The following is a 23,732-nucleotide window of genomic DNA, read 5'->3' as shown; positions in this document are numbered from 1 at the left end:
AACTGATCCATTATTTGTGTTAAATATAGTGGGTAAGTTATTGGATTTCTTTAACATCCCTCTACCCACAGCCTCACAATTCATTCTTGAGTAGAGATGAGCGAACCTAGAGCATGCTCGAGTCCATCCGAACCCAATTCGATTAGCGTTGGCTGCTGAAGTTGGAAAAAGCTCTAAGGTTGTCTGGAAAACATGGATACAGCCAATGACTATATCCATGATTTCCACATAGCCTTAGGGCTTTATCCAAGTTCAGCAGCCACCGCTAATCAAATGCCGAACGATCAGGTTCGCTCATCTCTCTATTCTTGAGCCATCAACTCAATTGCCCCCCAAAAGGTATACATATCACCAATATACACTTATTATTGGAAATGCTTATAAAAGTGCTTTTGTCCCTGCACTTACTACTGCATCAAGGCTTTACTTCCTGGATAACATGGTGATGTCACTTCCTGGATAACATTGTGATGTCACGACCCGACTCCCAGAGCTGTGCCGGCTGTGGCTGCTGGAGAGGATGATGGCAGAGGGATGCTCAGTGTCCCTCCAGTGACCTGTGTCCCCCTGCCATCATCCTCTCCAGCAGCCACAGCCCGCACAGCTCTGGGAGTCGGGTCGTGACATCACCATGTTATCCAGGAAGTGACATCACCATGTTATCCAGGAGGTGAAGCCTTGATGCAGTATTAAGTGCAGGGGAAAAAAAAAGCCCTTTATAAGAATTTCCCATAATAAGTGTATATTGGTGATTTGTATAACTTTTGGGGGGCAATACGATTCTTTAACCTCTTAAGGACATAAGACGTACCAGTACGTCCTATGTCCTCACTTGCACTTCAAAGCGGGGCCGCGCGGCGGCCCCGCTTTGAAGTGCCGCGATCCCGGGTGCCGCGTGTAGCCCGGGACCGCCGCTATTAGCGGGCACGGTCGGATCGCCGTGCCCGCTAATTAGCTAATCGGAGGCAGCTGTCAAAGTTGACAGCTGCCTCCGATTACCGGAGGCAACGTTTCCCTGGTGTCTAGTGGGGGAGATCGCTCCTCCGGGACCTTGTCCCGGAGGAGCGATCTCCGTTACTGATGCCGGCCGGGGACGCGTCCAAGATGGCGCCGTCCTCGGCTCGGCACTCGTTCGTTTTCGGCTGCAGCAGCCGAAAGCAAACGAGTGCCGATCTCATGGATCTCTGCAGCATATCTATGCTGCAGAGATCTCAATGAGAGATCACAGTGTATATACTAGAAGTCCCCCAGGGGGGCTTCTAGTATAAGTGTAAAAAAAAAAAAAAAAGTGTTGTTTATAGTAAAAAGCCCCCTCCCCTAATAAAAGTCTGAATCACCCCCCTTTTCCCAGGTTTTAAATAAAAGTAAACAAATAAATAAATAAATAAACATGTTTGGTATCGTCGCGTGCGTAATCGCCCGAACTATTAATTAATCACATTCCTGATCTCGTACGGTAAACGGCGTCAGCGCAAAAAAAAATCCCAAAGTGCAAAATTGCGCATTTTTGGTCGCATCAAATCCAGAAAAAATGTAATAAAAAGCGATCAAAAAGACGTATATGGGCAATCAAGGTACCGATAGAAAGATCACATCATGGCGCAAAAAATGACACCTCGCACAGCCCCATAGACCAAAGGATAAAAGCGCTATAAGCCTGGGAATGGAGCGATTTTAAGGAACGTATATTGGTTAACAACGGTTTGAATTTTTTACAGGCCATCCGATACAATATAAGTTATACATGTTATATATCGTTTTAATCGTAACAACTTGAGGAACATGCATAACAAGTCAGTTTTACCCCAGGGCGAATGGCGTAAAAACACATTTCCCCCAAATAAAAGAAATGCGTTTTTTTTTCAATTTCATCACACTTTGAATTTTTTTCTGGTTTCGCAGTGTACTTTATGCAAAAATTCAGCCTGTATTTGCAAAGTACAATTAGTGACGCAAAAAATAAGGGGTCATGTGGGTTTCTAGGTGGAAAAATGCAAGTGCTATGACCTTTTATGCACAAGGAGGAAAAACCGAAAACGTAAAAACGAAAATGGGCCATGTCCTTAAAGGGTTAATAAAAATCTTCGCCGGACTTCTCTTTTAAGGGTGCATTCACACGTACAGGATCCGCAGCACATTTGATATCAATGTAACTAAATAACTGAACACAACATCAAATACCACACATAACCAGCAAGAAAGAAGCTGTGCTTTCTCTAATCCTGGATAACACCTTTAAAGAAAAATAAGGAAAGGATCAAACACGTTAAGGGTGCGTTCACACCTACCGCATCCGCAGCTTATTTTTCCGCGGAAATCCGCAGGTCTGGTAGTGCAGATTTCAACCTGCGAGAAATCCGCGTATGCATGCGTTTTGCGGTTTTTCTGCAGCAAGTTTTTCGCAACTGAAATGTCCGTTTAAAATGTCTCTCATTCTAAACGGACATTTCAGTTGCGATAAACTTGCTGCAGAAAAACCGCAAAACGCACACATATGCGGATTTCTCACAGGTTGAAATCTTCACTACCAGACCTGCGGATTTCCGCGGAAAAATAAGCTGCGGATGCGGTAGGTGTGAACGCACCCTAAAAGGGGATGCGGGTTCTGCAGAGCAGACCCCACATTTAGGCTGGGTTCAAACTACGTATATTTCAGTCAGTATTGTGATCCTCATATTGCAACCAAAACCAGGAGTGTATTAAAAACACAGAAAGGATCTGTTCACACAGTGTTGAAATTGAGTGGATGGCCGCCATATAACAGTAAATAACGGCCATTATTTCAATATAACAGCCGTTGTTTTAAAATAACAGCAAATATTTGCCATTAAATGGCGGCCATCCACTCAATTTCAACATTGTGTGAACAGAGCCTTTCTGTGTTTTCAATCCACTCCTGTTTTGGTTGCAATATGAGGACCACAATACTGACTGAAATATACGTAGTGTGAACCCAGCCTTAATATGTATGGCCAGTTTTAAATGTAAACTGTTCAGGCACTCGGATACATAGAGGATTAGAAGGACTGCAGCACCCCCAAGAGCTAAGTATAGGCCACCGATGGATGTTCTCAGGAAAACTGCTCATCTGAATTCTGTTATGCCACCACAATGAGGCAGATAAAAAAGTAGTGAGATATATCCTGTAGTCTGTATTGTAGATTTGATGAGATGAATAGCTATGCATGCAAAGCAACTCTACCTATCACAACAACAGACACTAATGGAACCCAAGAAATCCCATTATAAATCATTGGGACCCATAAAGGGGCACAGGGGTCCTTCAGGTGACGGAAGGTAGGTGTGTATATAGGAGCCTAGACCATGGTCTAAATGCTTTTCTGGAAATAAAATGGATGGTTGATGAATAATTATTAAAAATTGTGTTTCTTAAAGTATGGGAATTCAATCCGTGAAAAAAAGAAGGGGAAAGTGGAACCATTCACTCCATCTGGAACTATTCAGAAAGCATGTGGACTCAGGGTTTTTTTTTTTTTTCCACAGGAGGAATTTTGTAACTTAATCTCTTCTTTTTCTTCCCTTTATTAGTAAGGCTACAGCACTGACCTAGCTGCGGGATAAGGAATAACATGAACCCAATGAGTAGCAACTACCAGCTGGACATCTCTACAAGTAAATGGACATGGATTTTTTAAATTAAGCTTCTTTGTACAGTAAGATAATAAACTTTTCTATATACTAACCGGGAAAGTGATGCTCAGTGTCTCCCCGGCCACATTCCGGGGTCCCATGCTGCACATTTACTACATTTCTGGGTAAACAGAATGTCACATGAGCACATGGCCTAATCATAGGTATACCGAAGTCACTACTAAATCCATGGAAGACCCCTCCAAAAAAACATTTTTGTGAAAGAAGATTCGTATGCCAAGAAGATTCGTGACTGACAATCTAAAGAATATAGCTGCATTCTTAGGAAAAAAAAAAAAAAAAAAAAAAAAAAAAAACAGCACTCAGGTTAAGTGTGGTATCACAGCTCAGCTCCACACACCCAAACCGAGGACTAGAGAGGGGCCGATTGTTATTGTGTGTACTTTTTATCTATATACTGGTGTCACTGTTCTTGGCTGGGAAATTATCAGTTCTAAAAATGTTTTAGGCCTCGTGGCCAGAAAGGAAACTGAAAGATTTCAGGATTACTTTAAAAATAGATAAAAAATTGAAAGGGGGGGGGAACAAACAGCACACAAAATATATTTAACATAACATAGGTGATTTTCTGAACAGGTGTTCCATTTAAGTGTGCACCTTTTGTGTATATACTAGACAGATATAGAATAAGTACTAAAACAATACTTTACCAAATGGTAAAAACTTATAAGACCACATACTTTTATGTTTAATGGTCTTTTTATGTGGTCAGAGAAACCACATTTACTACATTGGTCTCCACTCACTGCCCGGTCATGTAGAGCACAGAGCCAAGATCCTACAGTCACCAGCCAGGTATGGCTACAATGCAGGGGCCACAAACCCAGCAACTTCATAGTGAGAGTATCCAAATCAAATACACACACACACACACACATTACTGGACAATGCATCCTATGATTAATCCATATGCCTCTTTTTTACTGATGTACTAGACGTGCTGGTTTAAATATTGGGCAGATATTTAAAGGGACAGTAACCTTACAGTTTGGAATTCCTTTTGAAAGTTTCGATCTGAAATGGTAATGTCATATACACCAGAGTAGTGGTTCCCAAGGAAGAAAGTGACGGGCATGGTACCTTTCATATGTGCATCTAAGTAAGCCAGCAGCTGTGTAAAAGCCCTTTAACACAGGCCGATTATCAGCAAGGAGCATTGCCAGAAATGCTCCTTTAGCCAATAACCTTCCTCTGTTATGCTGCGTTTACACGGAACGATTATCGCGCAAATTTGCACGATAACGATCGAATTCCAACGATAATCGTACGTGTAAACGCAAACGACGAGCGAGAAAGTTCATTTTGATCATGTTCTTAAATAGTCTTTCGCAAAAAACTCGCAGATCGTTCCCTGTAAACAGTCGTTCACCTATTTTACTTATGTGCGAAATAGGATTAAGCGATCGCAAAACGAATTTTCCGTACGATATATCGTTCCGCCTAAACGCTGATCGTTATAAAAAAAATCGTTACTTCGAAGTCGTTAAATCGTACGAATTATCGCTCCGTGTTAACCCAGCATAAGTGTCAGCAATTGAGATGGGAAGCAGGAAAATGTCAGATTGTCGGCAGATCGCATGTTTTGTGTGGGCGGTAAAAGTTATAGCACGGCAATACATTGAGCAAGAGCAATACAATTATATGGTTGCACATACACAGTGATCGTTCATGAGGCCTGTCCTTTTAAAGGCACTGCAAACAAGCGCTGAGGTTTCTGATCAGAGCTCACTTTCTTTCGTAGACTGCCTCATATCAGGCTGTCTAAACAGACCCTAACATGGAACATTAATTACAGCTTAAAGGGCTATTCCAATTTAAAGGGGTTGTCCGGGAACACTATACATTACTGACATTTCCCTGGCAGAATGGCTAACTTACCTACCTGTTCCACTCTCCCACCACTAATGATTCCCAGGAAGTTTTCATAACATCTGATGATGTTGCCATAGGAAATGGCTGGTCAGCATAAAGTCTATGATGGGTGGCCATTTCCAATTTGAGCAGCACGTCACAGGATGTTTCCAAAATGCTGACAGTTACACAGAGCAGGTGACCCAGGAAGCAGAAAAAGCAAGGGAGCAGGACAGGTAAGTATACATTGATGACCCGTGTCCCCTGCAGCATGGCCAAGTATGAATTTTCCCAGAAAACCCCTTTAACCCTTTCAAGCAAAAGTCAGTAAATTTACTGACCTGCTTCAGATGCTCACTGTTTAGACAAACAGTGACCGGAAGCTGCAACTAAACTTTCAGCTGATAGCTGACAGATTAGTGTAACTGCCACTGGACCCCCAAAGGGGGTCCAGCATCGGCAATTGCTGGCTTTGGTGGATCAGTAACGGTAATTGGTTTTGTAAAAAACACATAGGATTACATTGGAATCTCTGGAAAGAAAATGCAAATTTTAACTTTTCACTCTTACTTTGCAGTTATCCCTGTGAAATGCAGAAATGGTTAAATAACTGAATGAATGTAAATTTAAATACTTGAAAGAGTGAAGATTTCAAAATGGGTTGAATTGGGGGGGGGGGTTTAGTATACAGGCCTCTAAAATATACTCCAAAACTGAACTGGTGCCTAAAGAATTTCTGAGTTTGAAATTTTCACGAACATTTTGAAAATTGCTACTAAACATTTACAGCCTCTAACATCACAAATAAGTAAAAGCATGTTCACCAAATGCTTTTAAAATAAAGTAGACATGTTATAGATATGAATAAATATATAATGAATGTAGTATTACTATTTTCCTTATTGGCAGAGACTTTCAAATGTAGAGAATGCGCTTTTTTTTACATTTTTAACAACATTTTGGAGTTATTCACAAAAAAATTCTAAAGCTATCAACTCAAATTTACCACTAACATAAAGTAGAATATGTAACAAAAAAACAATCTTGGAATCAGAAGGATTGGTAAAAGCATTCCCAAATGATTGATGAATAAAGTGACACAGGTCATATTCATAAAATTTGCCTTGGTCCTGAAAGGGTTAATGCAGGGGCTAGGACATAAATGTCAGATTGCTGAAAGCTGAGTGTTGTTATCTCGAGCAGCTCCACAGACAATAAGTGGAGTAGTGGCACGCAAGAGGGACTTGTGGTACCATTCCAAAGTGAGATTCAGGTTCCCGTACTCAAAATCCTAGGGCATCCCAGAACATTTCATTTTCCACAGATCTTGGTTGCTGGACCTCCTCAATATTCGTACTGCCCCCTTACAACCTTGAGGTGGGTTTCAATGTCCTCTTAGGAGAAATACTATTTCCTATCTCCATTATCTGTTACACAGGTAAAGTCATCTCCGTCCTCTTCAAAAAGATCCAACAATTCATCACATGAAGCAGGACCTTAGGTCTTCTACAGGCCCTAAAAGTCCCCTAGCAAGATAATAAACAAGCCATCACTGACTGCATTATGTATAATGGATCACATATCCCACATAGCAGAAAGCGGTTTGTTATTCATCTCCCAAGTCTGTTAACCTTTCATTGTCGGGTTTGGATTTAATCACTGGTTCCTTGTGTTACCCAACAAGCATTACTCACACGAGGCCGCTCAGATGCTCCTGCTGCCAGGACCGGGAAGCTGCGGAGCACAGGAGAGTAGACCGGGAGCGAGGAGAGGTAAGGTGTCAGGTGTTTGGGCAAGAGCTGCATTGACATTGTTAATGCTGCGTTTACATGAAGCGATAATTTGCCCAATAAATTGTTCAACGATTTTGAAGCAACAATTTGTTTTTTATAACGATCAGCGTTTAGACAAATAAATTGTTAAAAAATTTACAAGAAAAATCATTATTGCGAATGTTTAAGATCGCTTAAGCCCATCTCACACATAGGGTGAATCTTTGAAAGACTTTACACAAAGCGAACAGCGATTTGAGAACATGTTGAAAGATCAAAATGAACGATTTCTTGCTGGTCGCTTACATAGTAACATAGTAAATAAGGTTGAAAGAAGACAAGAGTCCATCATGTTCAACCTAGGGAAACCCTACTGTGTTGATCCAGGGAAGGCAAAAACCCCCACTAGGGAGACGACAAACCACCCCATTCCGTTTACACGGAATGATTATTGCTCAAATGCGATAATTATTGCGAAAATTTGAATGATAATTGTTCCCTGTAAACGCAGCATAATAGGTCCAGTAAACGAGCGTTGATCTAGCAGATTGGTGCTTGTTTACTAAAATGATCGGGCCGTAGTCAGCCTCACCCGAATCAGCACATTATTGTTCCGTGTAATAGACATAACGATCATTGGCTGATCGTTGGTTTCAGTTCGGACCTAGAATCGTCGGGCGCCAACCGCACATTGTGCTATTACACATCGCAATGCACAGTTGGCGCCTGACGATTTTAGGTCCAAACCTAAACCAGCGATTAGCCGACTGATTATTCCCCAACACCTGAGACCTTACCACTCTCTGCTCCAGGTCTTCTCTCCTGTGCTCCGCAGGTTCCCGGTCCCGGCGGCTGAAGCGTCTGAGCAGCATGTCAGCTGACAGGCCGCTCAGACAATGCGGAGCACAGGAGAGAAGACCGGGAGCGGGGAGAGGTAAGGTGTCAGGTGTTTGGGCAAGAGCTGCATGGGCATTGCTGATTATGCCCATGGAGCCCTTACTGCCAGATTATCAAGCTAATAAGTCTTGCTAAGAGTTAAGAGCTAAGATCCTAAGAGTGAAGGTGTGAAATAAAGTCATTGCGATGGCAAGGACAGCCACACTGGACACTACCACCACCACCCTCTCCCCAGCCTGAAATGGCTGATAACAGAGAAAACACTCAGAGGCACATTAAAAATCAAGATGAGAAGTCACTGGAGACTCCAGACGCACGCTGAATAGGCCTTTAATGTTATTATAAAGCCAGCATATAAAACCACAGGGCGGATCTTCCTCACCATTAAACAAAATGAAAAAGCCATTAGTAATGTCATCCATAGAGTCTGAAGAATAAATGGAGGGTTAGTCATCTCACCGGTCGGCACAAGAGGGGGAGCGTTAAAGATTAAGAAAGCAATTCAGGATGATAATCTGTGATGGGCTCCATCGTTCACAGTCATAACCCACAAGATACAGCACTGACTGACTACTTAAAGGGATAGTTTCACAATTTAAACAGGTAATCTGGGACACTGAAATGGATGGACTGTTCTTTTGGCGCCCACATACCTTCAATAGCTGTTTGCTGAATACTTACTCAGCCGTCAGGAATCCACCCCGATTCCCCCACACTGTTTAATTTTTTTTTTTTTTTTTGCAGAAATCAATAGTACAGGCGATTTTAAGAAACTTTGTAATTGGGTTTATTAGCCGAAAAATGCATTTTTATCTTGAAAAAACAGTTTGAAGCTCTCCCCCCTGTCTTCATGGTTCTCTATATAGAGGGGGTGGAGGGAGATGAGGGACCAAAACAGGACAACAGAGTTATTTACGGTTAAGTCAACACTGACCTCCCTGACCTCTGAAAAGCGGTTTTCACACAGCCCCCGCTGTGTAATCCTTTGTTCTCTGCTGGCAACTAGTCTCCCCCCTCCATAGGATAAACAGGACTCGACTGATGTAAAAGTCGAGATTTCCCGATAATGAGCAGTGGATGGGGGGGGAGGAAAGGCTTTTTGAATGCAGATAATCGCATATTTGCCTAATAAAACTACAAATCCCAACATGCCTGGACAGCCAAAGCTTTATCTGTCCAGGCATGACGGGAATTGTAGTTTTGAAGTAGCTGTAGGGCTGCAGGTTTGACACTCCTGCTCTAATGTGTATGGGGGCCTGCACCCACTCCGACAGTAAGGAGGTAAGGACTAGACATGTTGATTCTCAGTTCCTGATGCTCTTTTTCTCTTCTAAAAAAAAAAAAAAAAAAAAAGCTGCCGCCATTGATGTAAATGGGAGAGGGAAGAGAGCTGTTTTCAAGTAATATGCACTCTCAACTAAACTGCGCATGCAGTTGTTATTCTGTGCCCCCTATGATAACATGAATATTGAGTATGTTACTTATTTCACTGTAACCTATGTAGGAGTTAGTGTTACATATATGGCATTTGCTTTTGCAGAGCAAACCTGTAAGCCATCTGTATGTAGAGCATGAAGATACAGGAGTGTGTGCACAGAGACATACATCACACATTACAGCTCTAATGTTTGCCAGATCCTGGAACAGTGAAGTCAGCTTCAGCCATCTGTGCTTACCTTGTCACCATTTCCCTGTTCTTTGTAAGCGGCATGGAACAGTAAATAGTACAGTGTGTGCAATACTCACCCACACACGCTGCTCCGCTACAGTGCCGGCCTTGTGATTCCAGGCCAATGTTTACCAAAGGGCTTATTCACACCTGCTCTTAGTGTCTGCACCAAAGTGCAATAGAGCTGCTTGTAAAAACAGAGGAATGGTGGAAAGAGATCCCCCCCCCCACACACACACACACATTACATGCAGAGGCTGTATATACACAGCAGTGTAACCCAATACAACGCCAATGGCGCAAGAGACTGGATAGCAGGGAGGACAGGTTCCGTCACTTCCTGGATGTCCATCAACTACTGGTGCAGACAGTAATACATTAGATACAGCCATCTATATAACTTTAAATATATTTTTTTTTTTTTTTTTCCATAGAAAATTTTCCCTATCCAGACTTCCCCCAAAACAAATGGTCCAATAGACCTGCACGTGGTACACGGGGCTATTATGGTTTGATCAAATTATATACAGACACCCTGGTGTTGAATTTTAAAATAGGCCTAGCGGCATTAGTATCAACCATAGATGGGATGTGCAGCCGTTCCATTCTCTCCATGTCGCCCAATAGATGATTGTACTAGCCTGCAAAACTTTCACAGAAAAATCCTGGCCACTTATTCAGCCCTTTAAGAGGCATCATGTTCTTAGCAGGTGTTTTATTAAGCATTATTGATCACAATGCTGTGTGTGCATTATATCCTTTAGGGTGCCTTCACAAATACAGACCCGCAGCAAAAAAACTCGCTGCGAGTTTCTGCTACGAGCCGAGGTCCTGGAAGGCCCCTATCACTACATGCAAGCAGTGGTCTGAAAGACCGCTGCGTGTATGTAATGCAGCCGCCCCCTTAACCCCTTCGGCTCCCGCACCGCTGCCTCCATACATTACCTGGCTCTGGCTGCACGGGGTCCCAGCGTCTTGCTCTGCCGCCCAGCCAGTGTGTTGCCCAGCCGCAGCCACTGATTGGCTGGGCGGCAGAGCAGGACCCCATGCAGCCAGAGCCAGGTAATGTATGGAGACAGCGGTGCAGGAGCCGAAGGGGTTAAGGGGGCGGCTGCATTACATGCACGCAGCAGTCTTTCAGACCACTGCTTGTATGTAGTGATAGGGGCCTTCCAGGACCTCGGCTCGTAGCAGAAACTCGCAGCAAGTTTTTTGCTGCAAGTCGGTATGTGTGAAGGCACCCTTAGGCTGTGTTCACACGTACTGGATCCGCAGCGGATTTCACACTGCGAGTTAGTAGCGAAGTCCGCTGCAGATACAGTAGTGAGAAGGTGAATAGGTCCCATACACACAGTGGATCCGGTACGTGTGAACACAGCCTTAAAATGTACCTGGCATTGTAAAAAAAAAAACTTTGAGACATCAGACATGCAAAAGTTAAGAATTCAACAGCATTCACAGGAACTGGTCTTTGTCAAGCATTTTCTGGACATGGAATAAAGCCTTGAAAATCTTAGTTCCTGTGGATTGTGTTGAATTCTCCATTTCTGTATACTTCTACAGGTAGTGAGAACTACCTGTACCTCAGCAAGCATCCCATCTATATACACCAAGGTATCTGGGGTGCTGCTTGACCCTCCTTTTGTTTGTTATGTCATATAGACATGTCAAAAGTTTTGTTCAGTCTGAATATGAGTGTTCAGACCCATACCAAATCAGGAGAATGAGCGGGGAAGGGACTGTGCTGTTGTGCTGCTCGCTCCACACTCTGTCAGTGTAAAGAGTCAGGCTCCACTACTTGCATTAGAAGCCCGACTCATCACGTGACACAGCGCCAGGAGAGGACCATGCTTAGTGCAGTCTTCTCTTGGCTCAGACCACTCAAAATTTTTGACAGATTTTTTTTTTTTTTGGATGACAGAAACACTTTAAAAAGGGGAACTATTAGCAGGTTAGACAAATCTAATCTGCTGATAGCCCCTTATAGCGCAGGGGCCGGTGAGGAAGATATGCGTGTTACCTTCCTCCTCGGCGCCGTTACCGTTCTGTTAGTCAGAGTTTTCTTCACTCCTGTGCACCATGAGCAGCACTGCCCCGTCATGTCAGCTCCTTCTAATGATAATCAATAGAGCAGGTGGGCCAGATGATGCAGCAGTGCTCCTAACAGTGCACCAGAGCAAAGATTACTCCAACTAACAGTGCGGGACCGGCGCTGAGGAGGAAGGTAACACATACCTTCCTCCTCAGCGTCCCAGGTGCTATAGCGGCTATCTTGTGGTTAGATTAGTCTACCAGTTCTGATAGTTCCCCTTAAAAAAAAAAAAAACACGAGTTTGGCACCAATGATTTATAGATTAAAAGTGTACTCCTGAAAGAAACTTTTTTTTTTACTGATCAACTGGTGCCAGAAAGTGCCAGAGATTTGTAATTTACTTCTATTTAAAAGTCTTTGATTCGTTTAGATATTCCCTCCTCTAATAACTTCTATTTAAAGAATATCCAGTCTTCCAGTATTAATCAGCTGACGTATGCCCTGCAGGAAATTGTGTATTCTTTTAAGTCTAGGGAGCAGGAGAGGTTTTCTATGGACAATTCCGGTCAGAGAGAGAGGTGGCAGAAGAGAGCACTGTGTCACACTGGAAAGAATACACCACTTCCTACAGGACATACAGCAGCTAAGTAGTACTGGAAAACTTCAGATTTTTTTAAAAGTAGTAAATTACAAATCTCTGTCACCAGTTGATTTGAAAGAAAACAAAACTTTGCTGGAGTACCGCCTTTCAAAAGGAACTGAAGCTGCATCCCATGTTCATTCAGGGATCTGTTCTCCCTTTACTTATGTCCAAGTGGAAGAAGAGAGAAGAGCCTATGTATCCTGTGTACCTAGTGCACAGACCAAGCCTCAGGGCAGTAATCATGGCACCAAGTAGGCGGCTATTTCAGGCCCTTCTCACATGTGCTCACCCTCTAGAACGGCCAGGGACGGTTCTGCACAATCCTTTGAAACAGAAGAAAGCGATTATGATAACGTTTTGGAAATAAACAGCAAGTGCAATTCTTGGCAAGACAAACATTTGTTAAAGTCTGAAGCCGAGACAGGAATCCCTGGCAGTCAGGGAAAGCCGAAACACATGGCTTACAGATCAGCAAGTCCGCAGATCACTCCTCTCATCCACACACAGGTCACCTCTGCTATCTGACAGCCGAGAGCAGGAGACACACCGGAGAGAGCTGCACATCCAATACAATTAGGTTTTTCCTAGGATGAAGGGAAGGTTTACACCGAAGGAGGAAGAACAAGCAAAGTGCAATACGGAGAACATTTCTATTAGCACAAAGCTGCAACTATGATGAACCTGTAGATATAAGTACACCCCCCTGCCGTAAAGTAAGCATGTCGTGTACCGCTATAGTCCCCAAAATCAGCAGACAGAATTCAATTCCCATCAGTGCCATCACTGGTGAAATGAGGTATTACAGAAGCCAAGTGCGAAAAATTATTATATTGTTTGATTTTAAACGATAACCATTCTGTGTAATTGCAGGCAACGATAGAAAAATCATTCATATGTCGTTGGTTTAGATCTGAACCTAAAATTATCGTTAATCGTTTGCTGTAATTCCACATTTGCTCACTAATCGTTCAGTGTAATTGCACATTGTCCCATTGTTTTGCTGGGATCAGAAGGCGTAAACGATCTTAGCAACAATCACAATAACGATTGTTGTAACAATCGTAAATAACGACTATCGTTCTGTAAACGATTTCAGGTTAACTATGAAAAAAATCTTGTTTGCGATCGCTTATTGTTAGTTGTTAATCACAAAAAAAAAAAAAAAACGCTCCATGTAATAGGGCCCTAACTGTCTCGCCCTTGTAAGTAACACATGGACAAGCAGAGTCCTCAAAAATGAGATCCTCTTTGAAGCTGCTCTTCTCCCTGGCTAACAGATGAGGCTCTTCAATGTGGGACACCATCCATTATGGCTGTTATTGTGTGAACGTGTTCTACTAGGAAACCTCCCGATTCATTCCCATTCTTGTTGGTCACTGTCAAAGTGTTTTACATTGCAGTCTATGGCCATTATAAGCAACATGGCTTTATGGTGGTATACACCCAGGTAGACTACTGACTTATACTGTGAATGTATAGCGGTAGCATGGTGTTAGAGCAGGGATAAGGAACCTTCAGTCTAGCAGCTGTTGCAAAACTACGATACCCATCAGCCTTTGTCTGTCCAGGCATGATGGTAATTGTAGTTCTGAAACAGCTGGAGGGCCGAAGCTTCCCCATCCCTGTGTTAGAGCCAAGGGGTGGCCACACACCTTTGACAATCAGGAGACAGCTCTTATCCTCTGCATATACATGCATGCTCTGCTGATCCAAGTATGCACGTGTTCTTAACGGGAAGAGAGAGACATAAACCGCTGTCACTGTCTAGCTCATATTCCTTGACTATGACAGGATCAAGTGTTGAATTTTAATTCTTCCCCCGACACCATCCGACCATTGGCTGTCCAGGCATGATGGGAATCTCCACTACAGTCCATTAGTTTCACCAAGCCAACCACCATAGTACAGAAGCCAGGCCTGGCTCTGGGTATAAGCCCCCTCCAGTGTTGTCTTTATTGCTCATTCCCTCTAAGCCTACACACTGTTCCCCTTCCAGATCCAAGAGAAACTAATGAGCTGGAAATGAGAAAACGTAAAGAAATGGAGGCAAGACAAAGGCCGTCTTTTAGATCTCTTGAACGGGGTCCAGTCTAAGTTATATGAAGCGTACACCACCATTAATTTAAATGCATTGATGCCAATTCAGTGTTACTGCCCAATGGCACAGACAGTGTTTGGCTTCTGGAGGAGATTGGGGGCAGGAACGGACGGGGGGGCCCTGCTCATTCCATGCAGAACTTTTCAAAGATCTTATTACATGAGACAGAGGATGGGCTCCAGCCCCTTGTTGTTCTTTTGTTTTTATTGGACACTACAGATGAAATTAAAGGGCTTGTGGGAGATCAGAAACACATGGCTACTTTCTAATAAAAACAGCGCCACTCCTGACCACAGGCTGTGTCTGGTATCGCCACTATGCAGCCAAGTTTCAACACCAAGACTCTGGGGTGCAGCTTCTGTAAGAAAGTACAGATCTGATCTCAGCATAGCTACCCATGCATGTACTAATTATATAATATAACCTCATTCATACATCCTTGTAATCTGTGGGTGCGCCTGCAATCCAATACTTATCTATCCTGGGGATAGGTAACAAGCTTTAATCTGAAGCGAAGAGTCATGAGCACTGATGTATACAGTACAATAAAACATACTGTCAGGTATATAGTAAGGAAGGACTACTGATTCATAACTTATTACTGCAAGAGATGATGGCAATGCATTAGGATAACATGCGCCATCTGCTGGCAGAAGCATTAACAGCAGCACATACTAATGTGAAGCACATGGCCCTTACAGAATCTCCAGATATATGCATGCCGGCTATAGCATATACACAATCTGTGGATATTCTGGACACCGTTCATGCAGATCAGCTAACTGCATTAAATGTGCATTAAATGCTTATAACAAAAGGCTACTAACATGCAAGTGCAAATTGCACCAACTTAGCTCTGTATCTGTTCTGTATAAGTCGCATGCTGCTACCTATGGTTTCTAAAAATGTTATAAGTGATGACCTGAAAAAAGGATCCAAAAATTCATATATATTCTGAGTTCTATTGAGAAAACTATTACATTTTACAAGACCGTAAATAGTCTCATAGAAACATGTATGACTGCATTGCACTGAGCTGAGTATTCGGACCTTTTACATATAGAACCTCCATACATTTCAATGACATTATGTCTTCCCCATAACAGAGGCAGACCACCATATGGAGGTACGCCAGGCTTCTAAGGCAGTTTCTCCATATAGTGTCAGACTGCATTATAGACTGATAGGATAGCTGACAAGCTGCCACTTGCCATAGCTACACCAAGAATTGAAAGTTTTGTCAGCGCATTACCACTGTGGATCTATAGGAGGGTCATCCTCTGATCAAAGCCATCCGTGCTGGAAACACTATAAGTAGCTGCGTCCTAAGAGACTGATCCCATACCAGAAACCAGCGCAGGATATCATGTCCGACTAAATCTCATTCCAGTTATCTTCACAAAGTGCCGGCAGCAGAACATAAAAAGGCCACATGCCGAGCCTGTAAGAACCTTTAAGATATATAGAGCATGGATGATACACAGGTAACACGCGTCAGGCCGTACTATTCAAATACAAGATCCTGATTCCAGCCGGCAGCTGCTTTTATTGAGGGAACGGCATTCGCCTATCCCCCCAGCTGATATTAATCCACTCGGACAGCACTCGTTACATCTTCATTGTGGAGTCCATTTAGTCTTCATTATTCATATTTAGCCTTGTAAGGACTTGCAGACAGATCCTGGATATTATAACTGCACAGATGCACAACACAAAGATAACGGGGAAAACTTATCAAGGTCTTCGGGCCTATTTTCACGTGAATAATTGGATTTTTCATCCATTTATGGTCCAAATTATATTTTTGAACCAGTATTTAACATGCAATTATTTTTTTAGATGCATTTCTTTTTTAAAATCTACCCAAAAATCTGCATTCACACGTAACAGATCAGCAGCGGGTTTCTCCGCAGTGGGACATCCCGCTGCAAGTATGTCCGCAGCCTGCCCCGTTAACCTCCTGCCGCCGGAGTGTATACTTCACCTGGTCCCCACTCCGGATTGCTTCAGGGGTTCCCGGCACATCCCGCTCGGCTAATCAGTGAGCTGCCCCGCTGCAGCGCACTGATTGGCTGAGCTGGACGTGAAAACACCGGGAGCCCCGAAGCAAGCCGGAGCGGGTGAAGTATACACTCCGGCGGCAGGGGGTTAACGGGGTGGGCTGCGGACATACTCACAGCGGGATGTCCATCCCACTGCGAGTTAGTTTGCCCATAGGGTGTACAGGGCAGGGTTCCGCAGCTAGAAAGCCGCTGCAGATCAGTTACGTGTGAATACAGCCTCATCCTAGATTTGCTCCAGGTCACAAAAACTGGTGCAGGCCTACGACTGGTCAGAAGCAGGTGAATTTGTTTGCAACTTCTTTTGTGACTTTTTACTTAAGACGCCGTTACTATGACAGCGTGACTTTTCTATAAATCACACAATATCTTGGAACAAAAATTTTTTGCGTGTTGGTTTGCGTGCCTGGTTATGGCGTACAAACAGCGATGCAAAACGCTGACTAAAATACCACATGTGAACGTAGTCTAAAGTTTTTTTTCTCTATGAAGGATTGTTGCATCAGTTGTAAAGATTAAGGAGTGTGTTAGAAACCTCCAGAGCTTGAGGGAACTGGGATCGTGTGTGCAAATGGCGAGCGACCAAACCATTCTCTTTTGCTGAGTGGGCAAAGACATCGAAAAGTCGTGTGATGAGAAGTCGTGCTGTTAGAAAAAGAACAGTAAATGTGTCTGGAGACCGGAGACGCTTCCAAACCTTACAAAATATATGATCTTATGTGGTATTGGATAGAAGAGCTTTCCAGAGCGGCTCAGGACACAAAAACTTGTTGCAACCAACTACAATTCCCATCATGCCTGAACCAAAGATATGGCTTTGGCTGTCCATGCATGATGGGAGTTTGGTTAGGGAGTTTAGGTTTGCAACAGCTGGAGTGCCAAGGTTAGCCATCACTGGTCTAGAAAATCCAGCTATATATAGTAACAGGACCAGCAGGGGGGACTGAGTGACCCTGAGACTTATACCGTTTTAAAGGGGTTATCCAGCGCTACAAAAACATGGCCACTTTTTCCCCTCTCGTCTCCATATTGGATGGGGTTTCAAACTCAGTTCCATTGAAGTAAAAGGAGCTTAAAGCGGTTGGCCAGCGAAAATCTTTTTCTTTCAAATCAACTCGTGTCAGAAAGTTATATAGATTTATAATTTACTTCTATTAAAAAACCTCAAGTCTTCCCATACTTATAAGCTGCTGTTTGTCCTGCAGGAAATTTTTTATTTTCAGTCTGACACAGCGCTCTCCTCTGACATCTCTGGCCGAGACCGGAACTGTCCAGAGCATGAGAGGTTTTTTTGGGGGTTTCATAGAAAACCGACCGACCGAGTTCCTGTCTTGGCCAGAGATGTCAGCAGAGAGCACTGTGTCAGACTGAAAATAAAACATTTCCTGCAGGATATACAGCAGCTAATAAGTATGGGAAGACTTGGGTTTTTAATAGAAGTAAATTACAAATCTATATAACTTTCTAATATCAGTTGATTTAAAAGAAAAAGATTTTCGCTGGACAATCCCTTTATTTGCAAACTACACCTGAACTGGAGAAAAGAGAGGGGGAAAAGTGGCCATGTTTTTGTAGCGCTGGATAACGCCTTTAAAGAACTAGTGAAGATGAAGAGAAGAGTAAATGATGACTCACGGGGGTTTCGATGTTTACAAGAAACCAAGATCAATACCTGATGTAAGAGGATAATGTCTCCTTACCGACTGATCCATAAAAACTGGCACAGGATAAACTGCAAACACAACACGTAGCAATAAATAACATACAGAGAGCTGACGAGGAGAGGTATATTACCGCTGATAGCAAGTCTTGACCATTTTACCCCAGGGAAGGGAAACCTGCGGACTCCTACTACAACTTCCACTATGCCTGTGTCAAATTTCAGCGCTTGGTCCCTTTGTTCGCGTGGGGATAAGCCGCTGCCAGGTGTGTAGATGAGTAAACTGGGAGGAATTGCAAGAAACAGCTACTAAAGACATATAAGAACCTTACGGGACTAGTTAAATTACAAACTTCAATCAATATCAATTACTAGCCTGACTCCGCTGAACATATACCAATAAGATACTCTACCTTACCAATTACTATGCATCCAAATGCCGATCCTCCTTTCTGACAGATGACCTGTTTCAGCGCTACTTCCTATCCTGCACAGGAGCCGCACTGTACTGAGCAATATGTGAGGATGGTGTCTATATGCCGTGCTGGATAACCATAAATCCTATGAGTCCCTCTTGAAGCCCTTTACATGAGAAGCAACCTCTTACAGTAGTAACACAGGCATTGTGCACTGAGCAGCTCAGATGGGATGTGTAAGCGCATTCACCAAAAGTTACAGACCGGGACTATACGTGATCCCGAGGGACATGGTGTCTATGTACTGAGCAAAATGCCTGCTGGAAATACAGAAAACAGAGGGGAGATTTATGAAGCCTTCGCCGGAGGCAAGGTGCAGATTCGCCTCTTCCACCAGCGTACGCCTCCCGTACGCTAGGCTTGCCCAATGGGCGGGCTGGCGGAGCTTGCAGGGGCGTGATGAGGCGGGGAGGAGGTTTGGCCCCCGCGCCTCATCTATCGTGATTTACGCTTGATCGCAGGCGCAAATCATCCTGCAACCATTGTGCTCATTCTCCATCCATCGTTGTCTATTGCAGAGATGGAAAACCTGTCAATTGCAGCTGAGGAGGACCCGGCAAAGACAAGCATTACATCAGTGCTCACTGAACAGGCAGCTGCTGCAAAACCACAATCCCCATCATTAGGGTAGGTTCACACTACGGATTCTGTCCCTCGTACCCGCCCCTGCTATAGACACCATTCTACGGCCAGGCGGATTTCGCCTTCCGCCAAAAGAACTGACATGTCAATTCTTTCGGCGGAATTCGCCCGCCCATAGAATTAAGTCTATAGGACGGGCGCAGATGTGCGCCCCTGTGAGCGGGTACGAGTGACAGAATCCGCCAAAACTTATCTGCACGGATTCAGAAGTGTGAACCCACCCTCAGAGATGAGTGAACCAGGGCGAGGTTCGGGTTTGTAAGAACCCAAACCATCAGCATTTGACTCCCGCTGTGTTCCCGTTCCATGGGGAAGGTGGAGACAGCCCATGTCCAGCCTGGATATAAGCCTATGACCTAGGATGTATTCCGGTTTTTCAGGCGGGACACAGAACAGAAGTAAATTACAAATCTATGGCACCAGTTGATTTGAAAGAAAAAAATTCTCGGGTGAACTACCCCCTCAAGTTTATATCTAACTTCCCTCCCACTGTGCAGCCAATACGTCTCCATCTGTCCCGTCCTCTGTACCCTCAGGGGAAGCTTTTATACATTAGATGTATTCTAATGCTCCTAATAACCACAATGTACAACACAGACGCCATAAGATCATTCAGCAATGAATAGAGTTACATACAATGATGACCCCTATACAGCAATACACAAAACCACGTGACCAAACTCAGTCCTCCCCGTACACAGCGGGTCTCCCCCCCCCCGAGGTCCTGCAGTAACTTCCTGTCCCATGCTGTAAAGTGACTTATAGGAAACCAAGGGTGGAGGGGTCCTTTATATGTACAGACTATGTATACACTTCCCTCCCATGGGTGACAGGGAGTATAATGGTTATACAGGTAGACACGTATAGCGGCGGCCAGCACCGATTCCTTGTAGCACAGGGGTCCTGGGTGTGAGCGCGATGTCGGGTAGTGATCTGATGGGGCGACTGTTTATACAATATAGGGACAGCAGGAAATAACTGTATACAATCCACACATCATCTCTGACTATATCGCCATCTATTACTACTTACAGTAAAGGACACTATAGACTATATATACAGTACATAGGTTGTATACAGTATGTATATACACACAGCCTTCTACACATGCGTATTTATACAGTAACCCAATGTATACATAGTACATATCGCTATACATGTATGGAGTGCATACAGGATATCTATATACACAGACATATACATTATATTATATATAATTTTTGTGTCAGATGTATTGGTACCAGAAGTGTGCAAACAAGTATCTATACAGACATCAGATGGTATATATACACAGTGTGCATCTGCCACTCTCTAACATATCTATGTACAGTATGAATGTGCACACTGTCAGGGGTCTCTAACCTGTGGCTCCCCAGCTGTGATGAGACACAGGTCTATACAGACATCTGAGGGTATATAAGCCATCATGTATACACACACTTATCCATACAGCCATCTGCCACCTATATATCTATACAGACCTCTGACAGTGTATACAGGTAACTATATGACTGCTTTATACAGGTATCTATGAGAGAAGACTATACACACACACTGACATGTATCACAGCGTACACATTCTATATACACACACACTGACATGTATCACAGCGTACACATTCTATATATACACACACTGACATGTATCACAGCGTACACATTCTATATATACACACACTGACATGTATCACAGCGTACACATTCTATATATACACACACTGACATGTATCACAGCGTACACATTCTATATATACACACACTGACATGTATCACAGCGTACACATTCTATATACACACACACTGACATGTATCACAGCGTACACATTCTATATACACACACACTGACATGTATCACAGCGTACAAATTCTATATACACACACACTGACATGTATCACAGCGTACAAATTCTATATACACACACACTGACATGTATCACAGCGTACACATTCTATATACACGCACACTGACATGTATCACAGCGTACACATTCTATATACACGCACACTGACATGTATCACAGCGTACACATTCTATATATACACGCACACTGACATGTATCACAGCGTACACATTCTATATACACGCACACTGACATGTATCACAGCGTACACATTCTATATACACGCACACTGACATGTATCACAGCGTACACATTCTATATACACACACACACTGACATGTATCACAGCGTACACATTCTATATACACACACACTGACATGTATCACAGCGTACACATTCTATATACACACACTGACATGTATCACAGCGTACACATTCTATATATACACAGACACACACACTGACATATCACAGCGTACACATTCTATATATACACACACACACACACTGACATATCACAGCGTACACATTCTATATATACACAGTGCACACTGACATGTATCACAGCATATACATTGTATATACACACAGCCACATGTATTATAGTCTACACACTGTATATACACACACCTACAGTATTACAGCATATACATTGTATATACACACACACCACCTGTGTATCAGTGTACACATTGGCACACACGTATTATAGTGTATACACACGCATTATAGCCTATACATTGTATATACACACACATATTATAGTGTATACATTGTATATACACACAGCTCCATGTACTATAGCCTATATACATTGTACATACACAGCTCCATGTATTATAGTGTATACATTGTATATACACACACAGCTCCATGTATTATAGTGTATACATTGTATATACACACACAGCTCCATGTATTATAGTGTATACATTGTATATACACACACAGCTCCATGTATTATAGTGTATACATTGTATATACACACACAGCTCCATGTATTACAGCCTATACATTGTATATACACACACAGCTCCATGTATTACAGCCTATATACATTGTATATACACACACAGCTCCATGTATTATAGTGTATACATTGTATATACACACACAGCTCCATGTATTATAGTGTATACATTGTATATACACACACAGCTCCATGTATTACAGCCTATACATTGTATATACACACACAGCTCCATGTATTACAGCCTATATACATTGTATATACACACACATCTCCATGTATTATAGTGTATACATTGTATATACACACACAGCTCCATGTATTACAGCCTATACATTGTATATACACACACAGCTCCATGTATTACAGCCTATATACATTGTATATACACACACAGCTCCATGTATTACAGCCTATATACATTGTATATACACACACAGCTCCATGTATTATAGTGTATACATTGTATATACACACAGCTCCATGTACTATAGCCTATATACATTGTATATACACACACAGCTCCATGTATTATAGTGTATACATTGTATATACACACACAGCTCCATGTACTATAGCCTATATACATTGTATATACACACACAGCTCCATGTACTATAGCCTATATACATTGTATATACACACACAGCTCCATGTACTATAGCCTATATACATTGTATATACACACACAGCTCCATGTATTATAGTGTATACATTGTATATACACACACAGCTCCATGTACTATAGCCTATATACACACACAGCTCCATGTATTATAGTGTATACATTGTACATATACACACAGCTCCATGTATTTATAGTGTATACATTGTATATACACACAGCTCCATGTACTATAGCCTATATACATTGTATATACACACAGCTCCATGTACTATAGCCTATATACATTGTATGCATCTGTATAGAGTGCGGGCGGGCCGGCTGTCACCTGTACGGAGACATGAGGAGACAGCCGCCGCCGCTCCACTCACCCAGGCTGCCGGCGAACCCGTCCATCTTGTGCTGCTGCTGCTGCTGGCTGCCCGTGCTGTGCGCGTCCTGTGGGGCTGCAGTGGCGGCGGCGCCTTCCTGGATGGGGCTGAGCTGGGGAGTCTCTCTCATTCAGTCCGCGCACAGGAGGCGGAGGCCGGTGAGCGGCGGTCAGTCAGCTCCGAGCTCAGTGCGGGTTATGTGGCTGCTCCTCTTCCTCCTGCCGCTCCCGCCTCTGTCACTGACGCCCTCCCTCTCCTGCCATAGCCCCGCCCAGCTCCTCCGGCTTCAGCCACGCCCATGTGTAAGTTTTTTTTTTTTCTTTCCCACCTGTAACAACTTTATTGCACGTTTTTGTTCTCACATTCTTCTCAGAAAGAGGAAGCTAAAGGTCTTAAAGTGGTAAATACACTCATGTACAGGATTTGTCCATAGGAGAAACATAAAAAAAATA

At 43.1% G+C, this 23,732-nt stretch overlaps 1 protein-coding gene across 2 annotated transcripts in view; it reads right to left on the bottom strand.

Annotated features, from left to right (window-relative positions):
• Positions 1-23,514, bottom strand: part of EML4 (EMAP like 4) — a 131,156-nt gene extending 107,642 nt beyond the window's left edge. For both annotated transcript variants that reach the window (XM_069955262.1, XM_069955266.1), the window contains exon 1: positions 23,281-23,514. In XM_069955262.1, the coding sequence (XP_069811363.1) occupies positions 23,281-23,410 (130 nt within the window). In that variant the 5' untranslated portion in view covers positions 23,411-23,514. The remainder of the gene's footprint in view (positions 1-23,280) is intronic.
• Between the last annotated feature and the right edge of the window lie 218 nt (positions 23,515-23,732).

The sequence above is a fragment of the Dendropsophus ebraccatus genome, chromosome 15 (assembly GCF_027789765.1).
Source record: "Dendropsophus ebraccatus isolate aDenEbr1 chromosome 15, aDenEbr1.pat, whole genome shotgun sequence".
Lineage (NCBI taxonomy): Eukaryota > Metazoa > Chordata > Amphibia > Anura > Hylidae > Dendropsophus > Dendropsophus ebraccatus.
Note: the sequence above shows the minus strand (reverse complement) of the source record. Positions and strands in the feature narration are given on the sequence as shown.